Below are 18,975 nucleotides of genomic sequence, written 5' to 3'. Positions count from 1 at the left end.
TCCCTGATCGTCTCCAGCTTTGTCCACTTACTTTGATTAGTCCTGTCCAATTTTAAGTCCTGGTCTTACCTGTTTCCCTTGTCTGTCATTGATGTTACCTGATGTTCGTCGATGCCTGCGTTCCGTCCAGCCCTAGTCTTCCTAATAAACCCCCGTTTGCCCGACTTTTGCCTACCTTGCCTGCTCCTTACCCGCTTACCCGCACGATCGCCGTTCCGTCCGACCGTGATCGTGACACCGTGTTTCTGAAACCGATTTTTGGGGAAATAACTGCAGATGGCAGCTGTCCGTGGTTCTGAAATCCCTATTAATCTAATTGTGACCCACCGGTACTTGTCCGTGGTGCCGAAAAAATAGCTATAAACTCAGTATGGTCATTATTGTACATATTCTTTTAAAAGCATGCCTGTCTTATATTTGGACATAAACACAAACAAAATAAAACCTAAACCCCAGTTTGCACAGGCTGAAGTATCACTGAATGTTGATAAATTTCTAAAATTCAAATAGCAGGAAAATGACAAGCAATTAAAAACATGGAAATAGCTGAAGGGAAAGGTGATGAACCTCTGAAGGTTTTATGAAAAATAAGGACATTTCAGCTGAATTAGCCAAGGTGGGTCTTCGGGGTATATGGACAGTGACCGCAGTGCCCCTGTTTGAAAGATCAATACGAAAGTTGGAGAGTTTGCCTGAGGTCCAGTGCTGCATTAGCGGATCAGATTTGGTGAGGATTGGCTGAAGCAGGCCTGAGATTAAGCTGCATGATTTAAATGGGCATGGAAATGGTGCAGCTTGGGTGTGGCTGGTGGCCATACTGTACAGGCAGGTGAAGCTTTTTTAAGGGCAGCATCCTGATTCACCTGCTACCACAAATACCTAACTGGGGTGGAGATTCTAGGAGTTATACGAATATGTCATTTGTTGTGTCAACTGTAGGCCTGACAATTCTGGAGAAATAGGCAGAAATGCAAAAGCTGTCACTGTAGTGCCCCCAACTGGCAGACTGGGATGGCCTTGCCAGGGTGAGGACAAATGGACCATCCAGATTTCTGTCAGATTGGTGATTGCTAGGCCTGTCAAATGGATGCTTGATTTTGATTGCCTAATTATGGCCACAGTTTTATGACTTATGACTGCCATAGTAAGGGTATGACCTCAGGTTTGGCCATAGTAGGCATATGCCAAATTTCACTGGGACTGGCCTAGCAATTCAAGAGATATTGGAAATTGGTCTTTAAAGCGGATTGACAAAATGTGGCCCGCCTTGTACGGTGTTCCCAGAATGGTGCAGGGAGGTAGGATTTCCAATTTGGTTACGGTAGGCCAAGGCATGGCCAAATGGGCCAAATTTAGGTGGGGTTTGGGTATGGCTAGTGGCCATACGATAGACAAATGTCAGACTTTTATTAATAACTCTTCATCAGCTCAGACGACTGATTGGTTTGACACCTCATTTGTCTCATTTGGTCGGATGGGGTAGGACTTTAAGGCAGAAGTAGGATATTATGCAAATTAAGTAGGCATAGCTTAACAGTCCAAATGGCAAGTCTATATCCGCAGAAAAAATTTTATAATGTAGGAGTAACGGGTCAGGAGATATTGACCAAAACGTGTTGGGGGGGGGGGGGGGGGGGGGTGGTACAGCTCCTCCATCTGACTGACTTGGGTCGGATGATATGAGTAGCGGGTAGAAATAGCCGTCCTGCTAAATTTGTTCAGCCTCGGTCTTACGGCTTAAGCTGCCCATTCAGTTTTAGGGCAGGAAAATAATAAAAGAGGAAAATCCTAAGAAATACAGTAAGGGTCCATTGCACTACCTGCTTTGGACCCTTAATAATGAACACCTAAAACATGAAATTCAGCCTGTAATGGCATCATGCTAATGCATTGTAAGTATCTCTACTTTAATTTTAGCTTGAAATGAAATTATTCGCACCAATTTTAATGTTTTACATTGTCCTTTTCAAGCAAATAAAGTAATATTTTATTTTGCATGAAAAGAAATAAATATTTTGTCCTCAATCCACACGTTTCTTGATCTATGTCGTGGGTGTGGGTTGAGAACAGGACTAAATGGAATATTATTGTAGTAACTACTGGAAAAAATTGACTAGGAATTCTACCCGAAATGCCCATCCAATAATACAAATCTCTTCTATATATACTATATACACTATACTATATATAGCATAATCAGCCCAGTGTCTCGCTTTCAAGTGCTGCATTCTTGTCCATTGAGGTTTTAAGCAATTTATGCCTCATTCAATATAAATGTCATTATCTGACATCTATCCTTTGTGTTCTCCTTGTTAACAGTGATTATTTGCGCCCCTCAATCCTGCATTCCCCAGTCCTAGCTATATTACCTGTTATGACTCTGAACTCTCCGTAGCTCCACATCAGGATCTACTCCCCTCTGTAGTTTCCTTAATAAAGTCCCCTTCATGGTTTTTACTTGTGCGAAGTTTGTCTCTGTGGCTTTTACTCCTCCTTGCCACTATGGACATGACAAGCTGTTAAACCGTGAGCAAGGAAGCTTAAAATAAGGATTCTTTCTACAGCTTCCCCAAAGTGACTTTTTGAGAAATGCAAACCTTTTTGATCACAACACGATCTGTGCACTAGAATTTTTTTATGTGTGTAGAAAATGTGTTTCTCTATTATCCTTGAGGACCCAGAAAGCTGTTCAGAGTGCAGGCTTTACTGCATCAACCACTGTTACTCAGGTACCAGACCAAATGAAAAACAACAATAACAAGCATCTGGATAAGTACATCTGTAATTTATTGACAGCACAGTGTTATTTCATGTCAGCGCACACTGTCATGAGCCGCCTTTCCCGGCTTCTGGTTACTGCTGCCCCTGCACTTCCTGTTGTACAGCACGTGTGCTGCACCCATCATCTGTAAAAGAGCAGTAGAGAGCATGACTGCACCGCACATTTTCACAACTGGCACAGAGCTTAGACTCTTCAAGCACCCATCCACATAAACAGCTAACAGCCAAAGTAATGCTAAAACCAACACCAATTTGACAAACCTTTACCAGTGTTTTAGACAAATCTACCCAAAATATGTCCCTTTTTACATGATCTAAGCCATTATTAGCAATACCAATTCTAGCCAGGTCCAGCGTTAGCCACTGTCAGAAATACCAGTTGATAAGAATTAAATATCCAGTATTTTGCTCATACAAACAGTATAGCACCACATCCATCGATAGAAGTTGGACAGTACAGACGCTCCTCTACTTACGAATGAGATACATTCCGAACGGCCGTTCACAACTTGAAATGTTTGTAAGTCGTTATTCAACATCATTCTAAGGGTATACGCAGGTACAAAGAACTAGGATACTGGGTGTACACACGCTACGCTGCTGCTGTACAGCGACAGTAGCGGCTAGAAGTTGTACTAGGCAGAATTGGCGTGCAGAAAAGATGTTTGCAGACAGGAAATGGGAGCCCAATGAACACAATTTGGACTTATAGTCCTCTTTGTTCGTATGTCTGCAAGTTTGTAAGTTGAAAGCTCGTTAGTAGAGGAGCATCTATACTGCATTTAGATACAAAAAAGGTACAAATAAAAGAGAAGTGCCAACAAACAGTAAAGAATTAGAGGTTTCACTTACTATTCATGCGTGGAGCAGCAATCCTGAATTCTGAGATGGGGGCATTAGAGGCTCCCCTGGCTTTCCAGCAGCTCACACGACCTTCATTAAAATCTCGTACGCCGCGTTTGTAATCCCCCAAGACAGCATGGAGCGGTGATAATTAAGATGTGCCCCTTTGTATAGATGGCTGAGTTTTCCTCCCCGCTCGGTCCAGATGGTACGCATCACTTTCCAGGAAGACTCAAAGTCTCCACCCACCTTTGACTGCTTATGAGCTTTCAGTATGTTTAGGGGGTAATAGAAAAACCCCAGTGTTGCTCCCAGAAGGCCACCAGATACAAAATCACTGGCCAACTGGCCAGCGTAGGTCTCGGCCTGAGGCAGGCTGTTCCTGATCGGTCCGCGGAGGCCTAGGAAAAGCGCACTGCTGGGGCCATTGCGCAGCAGGATGGGCACTAGGCCGCGGTACAGCTCAGGAACACCATTTTCCCGCACCAGGGTCCGGAATGTATGGAAGGTATTGTTAAACCGCACGTGGTGCCGCTGGTCTTGGAGCAGCGTTTGTACTCGCTCAAAGGGGGTCAGACTGGCTTCCATTGTGCCTGCCAACACGGCCGCCATGCTGTTGGTCAATAGCCCCGGGCTGCTGCCGGGTCGCGACAGCAGCCGAGACATGTCGTTGGAAAATCCAAACATTATGGCCATCGAAGTCATCTTCTGCAGAAGTGGAGGCAGCAGGCCACGGTACAGAGTCCGCAAACCATCCCTCTGCAGCTGTCGGATGGCCTCAGTCGTGTTTAAACCATAGAGCTGCTGGCGGAAGAGGACCTTTTGTACTGGGAAGGTGACCATGATGTTCACCATCCCAGCACAGCCGCCGCAGACATACTGCTTCCCTCGCCCGTTTGGTGTCTCGCTCTCAGGACGCTCTTGCCGTTTCTCTGCCATCTGTCAAGGGAAACAATTTTTCAGTGCTTTGATACTGCAAAGGAGAGAATTCATAAGAATTTCATGTGTACACTCATGCTGTACTAGTTAAAATAAAGCCAACAGAAGCACAAAAACAACCCATATGGTTTAGGGGGTCGCCCATATAGTCATGTTGTCCTGCACCTACAGGGATAGGGTGAATTCAGGTAAAGTGGGACATTTTATGCCATTTTGAATTCTAGTGGCCATTGAAACATTAACCTAATTTACGTAACCCACATATGATACCTTTCTGCAATCCTTAAGATGTCTACTTATCACATCAAAAGAAAAAAAAATGAAATTTCTTGCTTATGGGGGTCGTGATACAGGTCTATACACTCTGTAATTTAACATTTTAAATGATCTAATATCCTGTGTTTGGCGATATTGTCAAAGAGTCAATCTAGAGACAATTGTAATCAGAAGCGATCATCTCCCGAGACAGTACTCTTCCCATTATTTTGACATAGCGCCGTTGCAACACAGCGAGTTCCCTCAAAAGAGTTCGAGCGATGCTTTATAAACCACGCGATTTACCAGTTTACTTAGCAAGCTGCCTTACCTCGAAGTTGGTCGTAAATGACAGAGGTTGGTCGCGGTCAGTATTTATAGTGGCGAGATTGTGATCTTTACGTCATAGTTCTAGAACTGCGTTTTTTTTTTTTTTTAAATAATAATAAAATGAACATCGAATCGAATGTACACTAGACTGCGTGTTCTAACTGGATGACACCTCTAACGTAACCTATATTTTTGGGTATGAGACCGCCGTTAAGTTAGCCTCATATTCGATATTTAGTTTTCTGGCTTTAATAACTTTTAATAACTTTTAACGGAAGTAAGGTGCGGCGTTTTGAATGACAGAATTGTAATGTCCAGAACGCGGTTAAGTTAGCCTCATATTCGATATTCAGTTTTCTGGCATTAATAACTTTTAACGGAGGTAAGGTGGGGCGTTTTTAATGACAGAATCGTGATATCCAGTACACAGAAAACGAAGCACACGAAATATTTTTGCGCATTTCGTGATTTGTGCAAAATCGTGTTAATAGCTAATATAATAGGCCCTGTCGGCTGTAATGACATGGTGCTTTAGCATTTTCGGCTCATTGCACACTCCTTTGTTTCCCAAATTGCTTTACGTACGATTTTTAATTAATTAATTTTAATGTTCAAATGTATCCGTATATTGTGCAATGGGAAAATACATGAATGGATTAATAACTTTAAAACTAGACAAAATAGGCACATCTAGAAAAGTGTGCTTTGACAGGGAACAATGCACACCCCTTGGATTTTCAGATTATTTTTGTCTGCCATAGTTATTAATCATTATATTGCATCCATTTAGAGTGCAATGGGGCAACACGCTAAGGGGTTAATAGCTCTGAAACAAAATGAGACAGCCATGTCCTGTGAAGTGTGCCTTGATCAGTGGACTCTGTGGGACAATGCACACCTCTTAGATTTGCAGAATAACTTTCTCTCTAACAGTTATTAATTAATACATTGCATGCATATTATATGCCAGTGGGGCAACCTAATTAAAAGGTTTAGTATAATAACTCTGAATACTTTAAGTGGCAAACACACATCCATACCAAGCATGGGCCCAACATTGTTAAATCTGACTGAATAATAAAAGCCAGAAGTGATACTAAATGGCGAGTCGTTTAGGAACCGAAAGAGCAGGTTCTTATTGCTGAGCTGAGCCTAATGGTCTTGCTCAATAAAAAGAGTCAACATTTACATCACTACCACAAGCCAAAGAAAATGCAAGAATTAAAATAAGATCATCAACAGCAACAATTAATAACGATAAAAAATAATCACAAAAAATGCGAAATTCAGCCTGTAAATGCAGCATGCTAATGCATTGAACCTATTTCAATTTCAGATTAATGTGCTCACGCCATTTTTAATGTTTTACATTGTCCTTTGGCAGCAAAGAGTAATATCTCATTTTGCATTGAAATAAATAAACGTTTCAATCCATAGTCCATAAACGTTTCTGTGTGTGTGTGGTATTTGTTTGTTGAGAACAGGGCTAAATGGAATATCATTCTAATAACGACTGGAAAAATTCAACTAGTAAGTCTACTTGAAATGCCCAATACATAACACAAATCACCAGCAAGAAATTAATATTTCCATCCATACTCCATACCAGGGGCGATTCTAGGATTTCTAAATTAGGGAGCTGAGCCCCTGAATAAGTAAATTATGTTTCTTCTAAAGTCCATTAACAAAGGAAGGCAATTCAACTAGATTCGGTTTTTCCCGCAACAAAAAGACACGCTGCAAACTACAGTGCAGGAAACGCGCAGTGAAAAAAGCGGGAGGTAGTCTGAGGTTAAATTCAATGATAAGATTCACGAGGGTAACTGATTGTTGGATTTTAAAAGTTCACGTGAATGTTTTAAAATGCATATGTTTATTAAATTGTTTATGGCTTTCGGATAGGCTGCAATCACATTCTTTTTGAATGAAAAAAACTATTTAGAGAGGTATAAAACTCATTCATTTACCTGTTGAAATTAGCAAATGCATCGTTTTAGTCTTGGACACATAGAATGATTACTATACATCCATCCATTTTCCAAACCGCTTATCCTACTGGGTCGCGGGGGGTCCGGAGCCTATCCCGGAAGCAATGGACACGAGGCAGGGAACAACCCAGGATGGGGGACCAGCCCATCACATGGCACACTCACACACCATTCACTCACACATGCACTCCTAGGGGCAATTTAGCAAGTCCAATTAGCCTCAGCATGTCTTTGGACTGTGGGGGGAAACTGGAGTACCCAGAGGAAACCCCACGACGACATGGGGAGAACATGCAAACTCCACACACATGTGACCCAGGCAGAGACTCGAGCCTGGGACCCAGAGGTGTGAGGCAACAGCGCTAACCACTGCACCACCATGCCACCCCCTCGAATGATTACTATTATGATAAAAATAATTTGTATTACATCGCTCTCCACAATTATTGGCACCCGTTGTAAAGATTTGTAAAAAGGGTTAGAAAAAATCTACCTTTCAGTGAAGTAGCTTCATCTCACACTGAAAAAATTTTGAAAAATCCAAACTTTCTTTGAAATAAATTTATTCAAAGAAAAAACAAATCCTTCATTAAGAAATAATTATGTTATAACAAAAACACATGTGCCACGATTATTGGCAGCCCTGGAAATTACAGTGAACACAATGCAACTGAAGCATGTTTCCCCTGTAAATTGTACATCTTTGAGTTGATTGGAGTGAAAAGGAACATTCAAGCTGTCATCCATGACTTCCTGATTAACTGGGGTACACACATGAGGTGACCGAGGCCAAATTCCCTTAGTGATCCATCAACATGGCAAAGATAAGAAACATACAAACCAAATGAGGGAGTAGTGTGTTGACAAAAAATCCCGAAGGATCTCTGGTGGTGAATTACAAGACAAAGTAAAATCTAGGGGTTACCCGTCGGGGAAACATCCTTCAGTCACATTCATTCTAACGGATAATTTGGATAGTATGCCAGAAAAAAACTTTTTTTGGCAGTTAACCACAAACGTAAACACCTGGAGTTTGCGAAAGAGTATTACTGTACAACTTTGACTGGAACCAAAATTCAATAGTCTGATGAAACAAAAATGGAGCTTTTTAGTAATAAACATTCAAGGTAGGTCTGGTGTAAAAAGAAAAATGGTTGTAGTAAAAAGAACCTGATCCCATCTAAAATATGGTGGAGGTTCAGAGATGTGAGACTGTTTTTCCTCCAAAGGCCCTGGAAACCTTGTTATGATACTTGGCATTATGGACTCCATGAAATGTCAGGATATTTGAAATCAAAATTTTGCTGCCTGTACCAGGCCACTAAAACTGGGCTATCCAGTTGGGCCAATACGGGATCTTCCAGCAGGACAATGATCATAAGCACATGTCCAAATCAACACAAAAATAGTTAGCTGATCTGAGAATCAAGCTTCTGCCATGGCCATCTCAGTCCCCTGACCTTAACCCCATTGAAACCCTGTGGGCTGAGCTGAAGAGCAGAGTGCACAAGAGAGGGCCTAGGACCCTGGACGATCTGGAGAGATTCTGTAAAGAGGAAGCCCTGCTTGGTATTCTCCAACCTTATTAAATGTTATAGGAGACTCAGTGCTGTTATATTGGCAAAGGGAGGTTGTACAAAGTATTGAAAGCAGGGCTGCCAATAATCATGGCACATGTGTTATTGTTGAAAATAATTATTTCTTGACGGAGGATTTGTTTTTCTTTGAATAATTTTATTTTAAAGAAAGGTTGGATTTTTCTTTTTTCACTGTGAAATGAAGCTACTGTAGGATCACACATGCACATATCACAAAGCTTAAATTCCAGGTGGCCTGAGACAAGGCCTACCCTGGTACGAGAAGGCACACATCGACCTAGGCCCCAAAGGGGGGTTTGTGACCCCACACACATAGATAACCAGGGAGGCCAGCACTCCAACTTTTATTGCCCAAAGCTTTAACAACCTACAGATAGCAGAGTGGATCCCCAGGGACAGGGGCCCCTCGACTTGGCATACAACCCCATCCCCCGACGTCCTGCCTTACATACCACTCACCCAGCACCCCACAGAAAGTTTCTTTTAAGTTTGGCTTTTGTATATCTGTATATGTATTTACTCTTGACTACTAGTCTTAATATACAGATATGTACAGGTTATGTTCGAATGTGTCTTAACTTTTGGAGATTCTTTTTCTTTGTTTGACAAACCTTCTCCCTCCCCTTTTCTTTGCCACATTCCTCGGCAACCCTTATCTGATCTTTGTATTCTACCATGCCTATCTAAGGGTAAGATGTGCTTATGACATGAGAATATGTCATATAATGTCTGTATAAAGGGTAATATCTGTTGAGGTACAACCTAAACCACCTGTACCATATACTGGTGTGAGTAATAGAACATAACATAATAGCATAATATAAGTAATCATTAATTAATCATCACAGATGGTATTTGGTGTGAACCGCTGGGCTGGTACGGCATGTTTGGTATCAAACCGAAGGAAAATCACTCCAGTTTCCAAATCTGGTCAATGGTTACCACAAAAGTGGATATATCAAAAGTTACACCAGCCTAATGATAATCATCATTACCAGAGAAGTCAGTCTGGTCATAAATCCCAAAAGGACTGATACCGACCCCCTTCCGAAAGCCCGCCAAATGGATGGTCAGCCATTGGTCCAGGACTCGAATTCCTGGTCACTCCTAATCACGAACCTTACACTATAAAACCTGGCACCTCAGAACAAAGCCAGGAGAAAATCAGCGGAGAAAAGCGGAGAAACAGGGAAGAAAAAGGAGAAACAAGCAGCGTTCTTAAAGCCCGTCGGTGAAGACCCAAAGAACTGCAACTCAGCCCAAGCTTCACCAGAAGAAAGAACCGGAGGGACTCCACTCCAACAACCGCTGCAAACACCGCGCCTCCCTGAGAGCCATCACCCATCAGCTCATCAGCCACTGCAACCAACTGCAAAGACCTCCCTCTTTCCTGCATCCAAGTAAACCAACTTCCTTTCCTTTCTAACAACCTGAACTGTCCTATTCACCTGCTATATTCCTTTAGGTATATAATCCTTACAAACTGCTTGCTTTGCAGAACAGTTTTTCCCTTTTCAGGTTAATCATTTTAAATCTGGTCATTGCATTTTCATGATTACATCGTTTGTGTCTATTCCGTTATTTCATGTTTATTGTTTGTCAGGTGTAATGTCTGTCTTATGTTAGTTGTAGGAATAAATGCATGTCTTTTTACACAACTTCAGCCTCCGTCATTGAGTGCTCACAATAGTCCCTGCCTCTGTGCGATCTGGCTACTACGCTCTGAAACCTCTAAACTCTCCTGAAATATCGCGAGACTCTCTCTCATCGGCCGTGAGGGGAGCTTCGCTACCGATCGTTTACATTACCTGGTGACGCAGCTCGCTGGACGAGCTTCCTAACCCAGGTTATTAAGCGATACTGGTTATTAATGAATCCCATTTAAGTCTCACATTAACAGATATCGGGGATTCGCAATTGAGTTTGGAGGAGCCGACCATTCGGCATAACAATTGGTTAATAATCAGCATTAATTAATAATTAATTAAAAGTTAATTAATTTCAAAACATATTGGTGGAGATATTAAAATTTACCTGAGCTAATAATTCCTACACTACTTCACTGAAAGGTAGAATTTTTCTAACCCTTTTTTAAACATATATACTGTACATGGAGTGCCAATAATTGTGGAGGACACTGTATTTTGGTAAAATCTGGGTCATTTTTCAAAGAATAATTTTGCACATCTTGAGGTAACAAGAGAAGTTCCTATTATTATCAGTTCTACATGCAAAACACACACAATGAATATTAATATTGTATCCATTGTACTAAAAACATGGTGTGAGATCTAAGTACAGAACCATTAATGTGTAGAAACTGTCCCTGTAATTACGCAAAATAAGTCTGCTAATTGTCATAAAGTGCTTTACCCGTTCTCAGTTCTAAAAGTACGGATGGGCAGGTAGCCCAGCTTCTCTCATTGTAAAACCATGATCTGATATTACAGGTCTTCATCTTCCTCTCCCTCTTCCTCTTCCCACTCTCTGTATATGTTATCCATCATATATTTTTTGAAAAACAACCATAGTAAACACACACACACACACACACACACACACAAAGAGCATCACTTATAAGCCGTTAGTGTGACAGATGCAGAGGATGGACGCTGACGCAGACCGAGTTCAGGTAAGCGCTTTCATTGCAGGACGAGCCAATAGAAAATAACCAGCATAGAATAAGGCTTCCAATAAAACTCAGCAGACCCTGAGATGGACAAGGTGGCTGAAGGCACGGCACAGGGAGACGGGCGATCGGCGTCGGTAGTAAAAAGGGGGCAGGCGAGGTTCGGGGTCTGGAACACGAAGCAGAGGTCGGTACATGGGAAAATCGACAATAGGAGAAACGCTGAAACTCAGGGCACACCATGAAGATCTCACACAGATCACAAAACCGAGTTGCCAGATATAGTGCAGCAAAACAAGGGGAAACTAGGAACAGCTGGGAGAGGATTGGCTGAGACCGGAGCAACCGGTAAAACTAGACAAACTAGACAACAGGGCACGAAGCCTCGAGGAAGCCGTATTGGTCAGAATCTCCGGGGGGCGTGGCTGAAATGACATGGGGATTTTCCAGGGTGATCCCTGACAGTACCCCCCCTCTGACGACCGCCTCCAGGTGGACGAGACAAGAGGTTCGGACAATGATGATGAAGGTCTGAAATCAAAGACGGATCAAGGATAAAATGGGCTGGCTCCTAGGGGCGTTCCTCAGGGCCATAACCCTGCCAGTCCACCAGATCCTGGAGGCCCCGTCCCCAGCGACGGGCATCCAACAACCGGTGAACAGCGAATACTTTGTCTATCTATCCCCCTTTCTCTCCCTTTTCTATATCACTCTCTTGCTCTCTCTGGTTTTATTCAAAGTGCTTTATTGGCAGGATATATATGTAAGAGATATATCGCCAAAGTGCAGCGTTGCTTTTACAGATCGTAACAGGTGAATGGCATTTTCGTCTCAGAGCCGAATGTGGAAAAAGAATCTCAATAGACAATGCAAATGACAAATTTAATATTCATAACTGAAATGAAGTCTAATAACAATTTTAATATCATACAAAAAGCCACTGTCTATATTTTCTCTCTCTCTTTTCTTTCTCACCATCTTAACCAATCCCTGTCTCTCTGGCCCAGGTTCTATCACCAGGTGAAACCATCCATCCATTTTCCAAACCGCTTATCCTATTGGGTCGCGGGGGGTCCGGAGCCAATCCCGGAAGCAATGGGCACGAGGCTGGGAACAACCCAGGATGGGGGGCCAGCCCATCGCAGGGCACACTCACACACCATTCACTCTCACATGCATTCCTACGGGCAATTTAGCAAGTCCAATTAGCCTCAACATGTTTTTGGACTGTGGGGGGAAACCGGAGTACCCGGAGGAAACCCCACGATGACATGGGGAGAACATGCAAACTCCACACACATGTGACCCAGGCGGAGATTCGAACCCGGGTCCCAGAGGTGTGAGGCAACAGTGCTAACCACTGCACCACCATGCCGCCCCTCCAGGTGAAACCATCCCTGAAAATAATGAGAAATATTTGTGTGGATGTAGGGAACTGATACGATTCTCATTCTGATTTAAGATGATCATAGTCCATGGTTTTGAATTTCAACTTTTAAAATTAAATATAATTGAAATATTACTTAATAATAATGGCTATCCGTGTGTCATGCCTGGCTCGTCCGCTCCTCGTGTGTGCCACGCCCCCTGATTACCCACGTGTGCTTCCCTGATCGTCTCCAGCTTTGTCCACTTACTTTGATTAGTCCTGTCCAATTTTAAGTCCTGGTCTTACCTGTTTCCCTTGTCTGTCATTGATGTTACCTGATGTCCGTCGATGCCTGCGTTCCGTCCAGCCCTAGTCTTCCTAATAAACCCCCGTTTCCCCGACTTTTGCCTACCTTGCCTGCTCCTTACCCGCTTACCCGCTTACCCGCACGATCGCCGTTCCGTCCGACCGTGATCGTGACACCGTGTTTCTGAAACCGATTTTTGGGGAAATAACTGCAGATGGCAGCTGTCCGTGGTTCTGAAATCCCTATTAATCTAATTGTGACCCACCGGTACTTGTCCGTGGTGCCGAAAAAATAGCTATAAACTCAGTATGGTCATTATTGTACATATTCTTTTAAAAGCATGCCTGTCTTATATTTGGACATAAACACAAACAAAATAAAACCTAAACCCCAGTTTGCACAGGCTGAAGTATCACTGAATGTTGATAAATTTCTAAAATTCAAATGGCAGGAAAATGACAAGCAATTAAAAACATGGAAATAGCTGAAGGGAAAGGTGATGAACCTCTGAAGGTTTTATGAAAAATAAGGACATTTCAGCTGAATTAGCCAAGGTGGGTCTTCGGGGTATATGGACAGTGACCGCAGTGCCCCTGTTTGAAAGATCAATACGAAAGTTGGAGAGTTTGCCTGAGGTCCAGTGCTGCATTAGCGGATCAGATTTGGTGAGGATTGGCTGAAGCAGGCCTGAGATTAAGCTGCATGATTGAAATGGGCATGGAAATGCTGCAGCTTGGGTGTGGCTAGTGGCCATACTGTACAGGCAGGTGAAGCTTTTTTAAGGGCAGTATCCTGATTCACCTGCTACCACAAATACCTAACTGGGGTGGAGATTCTAGGAGTTGTCACACTCGATCGCGGGCAGAGCGGCGATCGTGCGGGCGAGCAGGCAGAAACGGGCAGACAAGCCGTAATCAGGGCAAACAAGGGGTTAATTAAGAATAACGGGGCAGGGAACAGAAGACGCCAACTAACATCAATGACAGACACTGGATTAGTACACAACAGGAACTTAAATACAAGAAACAAGGCAGCAGGAAACAAGACACGACTGGGCACGATCAGGAAATCACACGTGGGTAATTAGGGGGCGTGGCACACACGAGGAGCGGACGGAGCGGGCGTCACAGGAGTTATACGAATATGTCATTTGTTGTGTCAACTGTAGGCCTGACAATTCTGGAGAAATAGGCAGAAATGCAAAAGCTGTCACTGTAGTGCCCCCAACTGGCAGACTGGGATGGCCTTGCCAGGGTGAGGACAAATGGACCATCCAGATTTCTGTCAGATTGGTGATTGCTAGGCCTGTCAAATGGATGCTTGATTTCGATTGCCTAATTATGGCCACAGTTTTATGACTTATGACTGCCATAGTAAGGGTATGACCTCAGGTTTGGCCATAGTAGGCATATGCCAAATTTCACTGGGATTTGCCTAGCAATTCAAGAGATATTGGAAGTTGGTATTTATAGCGCATTGACAAAATGTGGCCCGCCTTATACGGTGTTCCCAGAATGGTGCAGGGAGGTAGGATTTCCAATTTGGTTACGGTAGGCAAAGGCATGGCCATGTTATAGCAGTCAAACTAAAATGGGCCAAATTTAGGTGGGGTTTGGGTAGGGCTAGTGGCCATACGATAGACAAATGTCAGACTTTTATTAATAACTCTTCATCAGCTCAGACGACTGATTAGTTTGACACCTCATTTGTCTCATTTGGTCGGATGGGGTAGGACTTTAAGGCAGAAGTAGGATATTATGCAAATTAAGTAGGCATAGCTTAACAGTCCAAATGGCAAGTCTATATCTGCAGAAAAAAAAATTATAATGTAGGAGTAACGGGTCAGGAGATATTGACCAAAACGTGTTGGGGGGGGGGGGGCGCTACAGCTCCTCCATCTGACTGACTTGGGTCGGATGATTTGAGTAGCGGGTAGAAATAGCCGTCCTGCTAAATTTGGTCAGCCTCGGTCTTACGGTTTAACCTGCCCATTCAGTTTTAGGGCAGGAAAATAATAAAAGAGGAAAATCCTAAGAAATACAGTAAGGGTCCATTGCACTACCTGCTTTGGACCCTTAATAATGAACACCTAAAACATGAAATTCAGCCTGTAAGGGCATCATGCTAATGCATTGTAAGTATCTCTACTTTAATTTTAGCTTGAAATGAATTTATTCGCACCAATGTTAATGTTTTCCATTGTCCTTTTCAAGCAAATAAAGTAATATTTTATTTTGCATGAAAAGAAATAGATATTTTGTCCTCAATCCACACGTTTCTTGATCTATGTCGTGGGTGTGGGTTGAGAACAGGACTAAATGGAATATTATTGTAGTAACTACTGGAAAAAATTGACTAGGAATTCTACCTGAAATGCCCATCCAATAATACAAATCTCTTCTTGAAATTGTACACTATATATATAGCATATATATACTATATACTATACAATATATAGCATAATCAGCCCAATGTCTCGCTTCCAAGTGCTGCATTCTTGTCCATTGAGGTTTTCAGCAATTTATGCCTCATTCAATATAAATGTCATTATCTGACATCTATCCTTTGTGTGCTCCTTGTTAACAGTGATTATTTGCGCCCCTCAATCCTGTGTTCCCCAGTCCTGGCTTTATTACCTGTTATGACTCTGTACTCTCCGTAGGTCCACATCAGGATCTACTCCCCTCTGTAGTTTCCTTAATAAAGTCCCCTTCGTGGTTTTTACTTGTGCGAAGTTTGTCTCTGTGGCTTTTACTCCTCCTTGCCACTATGGACATGACAAGCTGTTAAACCGTGAGCAAGGAAGCTTAAAATAAGGATTCTTTCTACAGCTTCCCCAAAGTGACTTTTTGAGAAATGCAAACCCTTTTGATCACAACACGATCTGTGCACTAGAATTTTTTTATGTGTGTAGAAAATGTGTTTCTCTATTATCCTTGAGGATCCAGAAAGCTGTTCAGAGTGCAGGCTTTACTGCATCAACCACTGTTACTCAGGTACCAGACCAAATGAAAAACAACAATGACAAGCATCTGGATAAGTACATCTGTAATTTATTGACAGCACAGTGTTATTTCATGTCAGCGCACACTGTCATGAGCCGCCTTTCCCGGCTTCTGGTTACTGCTGCCCCTGCACTTCCTGTTGTACAGCACGTGTGCTGCACCCATCATCTGTAAAAGAGCAGTAGAGAGCATGACTGCACCGCACATTGTCACAACTGGCACAGAGCTTAGACTCTTCAAGCACCCATCTGTTCAAGGAATAGTAAAAGCTTAGCAGGTGTAACATTAGTAACATTATTACAATTTTCATTATCATGATTATTATTATTTCTAACCTGTTATGGCATGAAAGACTCCAGCTTAAACCAGGGTGGCCACGTCTGTTAAGTCGTCATTCAAACAGTATGTGGTGGGGTCTTCTGCCTCCTGGTATGAAGGACCAGGGAATGATGTCCTCCTCTGGAGATCCAAAAACATTTCACTGATCACGACCAAATAGATTTTAAACACACACTGTTAACATCACAGCTTCATAGAGCACTTGGATTTATGTTATTTATTCACCAAAAAACAATATTTCGAAACAACACAGTACTACTTACTGTTCAAAAGTTAGTCATAGATTAATTGTATACTATTTCAAATCATTTTCCACATAAACAGCTAACAGCCAAAGTAATGCTAAAACCAACACCAATTTGACAAACCTTTACCAGTGTTTTAGACATATCTACCCAAAATATGTCCCTCTTTACATGATCTAAGCCATTATTAGCAATACCAATTCTAGCCAGGTCCAGCGTTAGCCACTGTCAGAAATACCAGTTGATAAGGATTAAGTATCCAGTATTTTGCGCATACAAACAGTATAGCACCACATCCATAGATAGTAGTTGGACAGTACAGACGCTCCTCTACTTACAAATGAGATACGTTTCGAACAGCCGTTCACAACTTGAAATGTTTGTAAGTGGTTATTCAACATTATCCTAAGGGTATATGCAGGTACAAAGAACTAGGATACTGGGAGTATGCATGCTACGCTGCTGTACAGCGACAGTAGCGGCTGGAAGTTGTACTAGGCAGAATTGGCGTGCAGAAAAGATGTTTGCAGACAGGAAATGGGAGCCCAATGAACACAATTTGGACTTATAGTCCTCTTTGTTCGTATGTCTGCAAGTTTGTAAGTTGAAAGCTCGTTAGTAGAGGAGCGTCTGTACTGCGTTTAGATACGAAAAATGTACAAATAAAAGAGAAGTGCCAACAAACAGTAAAGAATTAGAGGTTTCACTTACTATTCATGCGTGGAGCAGCAATCCTGAATACTGAGATGGGGGCATTAGAGGCTCCCCTGGCTTTCCAGCAGCTCACACGACCTTCATTAAAATTTCGTACGCCGCGTTTGTAATCCCCCAAGACAGCATGGAGCGGTGATAATTAAGATGTGCCCCTTTGTATAGATGGCTGAGTTTTCCTCCCCGCTCGGTCCAGATGGTATGCATCACCTTCCAGGAAGACTCAAAGTCTCCACCCACCTTTGACTGCTTATGAGCTTTCAGTACGTTTAGGGGGTAATAGAAAAACCCCAGTGTAGCTCCCAGAAGGCCACCAGATATAAAATCGCTGGCCAACTGGCCAGCGTAGGTCTCGGCCTGAGGCAGGCTGTTCCTGATCGGTCCGCGGAGGCCTAGGAAAAGCGCACTGCTGGGGCCATTGCGCAGCAGGATGGGCACTAGGCCGCGGTACAGCTCAGGAACACCATTTTCCCGCACCAGGGTCCGAAATGTGTGGAAGGTGTTGTTAAACCGCACGTGGTGCCGCTGGTCTTGGAGCAGCGTTTGTACTCGCTCAAAGGGGGTCAGACTGGCCTCCATTGTGCCTGCCAACACGGCCGCCATGCTGCTGGTCAATAGCCCCGGGCTGCTGCCGGGTCGCGACAGCAGCCGAGACATGTCGTTGGAAAATCCGAACATTATGGCCATCGAAGTCGTCTTCTGCAGAAGTGGAGGCAGCAGGCCACGGTACAGAGTCCGCAAACCATCCCTCTGCAGCTGTCGGATGGCCTCAGTCGTGTTTAAACCATAGAGCTGCTGGCGGAAGAGGACCTTTTGTACTGGGAAGGTGACCATGATGTTCACCATCCCAGCACAGCCGCCGCAGACATACTGCTTCCCTCGCCCGTTTGGTGTCTCGCTCTCAGGACGCTCTTGCCGTTTCTCTGCCATCTGTCAAGGGAAACAATTTTTCAGTGCTTTGATACTGCAAAGGAGAGAATTCATAAGAATTTCATGTGTACACTCATGCTGTACTAGTTAAAATAAAACCAACAGAAGCACAAAAACAACCCATATGGTTTAGGGGGTCGCCCATATTGACATGTTGTCCTGCACCTACAGGTATAGGGTGAATTCAGGTAAAGTGTGACATTTTATGCCATTTTGAATTCTAGTGGCCATTGAAACATTAACCTAATTTACGTAACCCACATATGATACCTTTCTGCAATCCTTAAGATGTCTACTTATCACATCAAAAGAAAAAAAATGAAATTTCTTGCTTATGGGGGTCGTGATACAGCTCTATAGACTCTGTAATTTAACATTTTTAATTATCAAATATCCTGTGTTTGGCGATATTGTCAAAGAGTCAATCCAGAGACAATTGTAATCAGAAGCGATCATCTCCCGAGACAGTACTCTTCCCATTATTTTGACATAGCGCCGTTGCAACACAGCGAGTTCCCTCAAAAGAGTTCGAGCGATGCTTTATAAACCACGCGATTTACCAGTTTAGTTAGCAAGCTGCCTTACCTCGAAGTTGGTCGTAAATGACAGAGGTTGGTCGCGGTCAGTATTTATAGTGGCGAGATTGTGATCTTTACGTCATAGTTCTAGAACTGCGTTTTTTTTTTTTTTTTTAAAATAATAATAA

General features: G+C 42.9%; 3 protein-coding genes across 9 annotated transcripts in view; all 3 read right to left on the bottom strand.

The window, feature by feature from the left end:
• Positions 1-2,766: 2,766 nt before the first annotated feature.
• Positions 2,767-18,945, bottom strand: LOC125740574 (mitochondrial nicotinamide adenine dinucleotide transporter SLC25A51-like). Of its 2 annotated transcripts, none has more exons than XM_049011894.1 (3): positions 18,855-18,945; positions 3,634-4,563; positions 2,767-2,906 (listed from the first exon to the last, which is right to left on the bottom strand). In XM_049011894.1, exon 2 carries the CDS (start codon positions 4,561-4,563, stop codon positions 3,706-3,708), a length of 858 nt encoding a protein of 285 aa, XP_048867851.1. In that variant the 5' UTR covers positions 18,855-18,945; the 3' UTR covers positions 2,767-2,906; positions 3,634-3,705. The 2 variants fall into 2 exon arrangements, with proteins under 2 accessions (XP_048867851.1, XP_048867850.1); XM_049011893.1 differs by lacking the exon at positions 18,855-18,945 and adding an exon at positions 5,150-5,240.
• The window catches only part of LOC125740572 (mitochondrial nicotinamide adenine dinucleotide transporter SLC25A51-like), a 73,579-nt gene continuing 57,370 nt past the window's right edge, over positions 2,767-18,975 (bottom strand). For 2 of the 5 annotated variants that reach the window (XM_049011862.1, XM_049011859.1), the window contains exon 4: positions 2,767-2,906. The gene's annotated coding sequence lies outside the window, so the exon portion shown is untranslated. Of the gene's footprint in view, positions 2,907-16,072; positions 16,213-16,483; positions 16,504-18,975 lie in introns of those variants that run through there. The other 3 variants (XM_049011861.1, XM_049011858.1, XM_049011883.1) reach the window with 2 other exon arrangements.
• LOC125740573 (mitochondrial nicotinamide adenine dinucleotide transporter SLC25A51-like) overlaps positions 2,767-18,975 on the bottom strand; it is a 49,364-nt gene continuing 33,155 nt past the window's right edge. Inside the window, exon 3 of one of the 2 annotated variants that reach the window (XM_049011891.1) lies at positions 2,767-2,906. The gene's annotated coding sequence lies outside the window, so the exon portion shown is untranslated. Of the gene's footprint in view, positions 2,907-16,072; positions 16,213-18,975 lie in introns of those variants that run through there. The other variant, XM_049011890.1, reaches the window with a different exon arrangement.

The sequence above is a fragment of the Brienomyrus brachyistius genome, chromosome 4, assembly GCF_023856365.1.
Source record: "Brienomyrus brachyistius isolate T26 chromosome 4, BBRACH_0.4, whole genome shotgun sequence".
In the NCBI taxonomy this organism is placed as follows: domain Eukaryota; kingdom Metazoa; phylum Chordata; class Actinopteri; order Osteoglossiformes; family Mormyridae; genus Brienomyrus; species Brienomyrus brachyistius.
The sequence above is the reverse complement of the archived record's forward strand: the minus strand, read 5'-3'. Positions and strand labels throughout refer to the sequence as shown.

Excerpts from the sequence above, each read along its gene's own strand:
- LOC125740574 (XM_049011894.1), bottom strand. The coding sequence starts at position 4,563 with ATGGCAGAGAAACGGCAAGAGCGTCCTGAGAGCGAGACACCAAACGGG.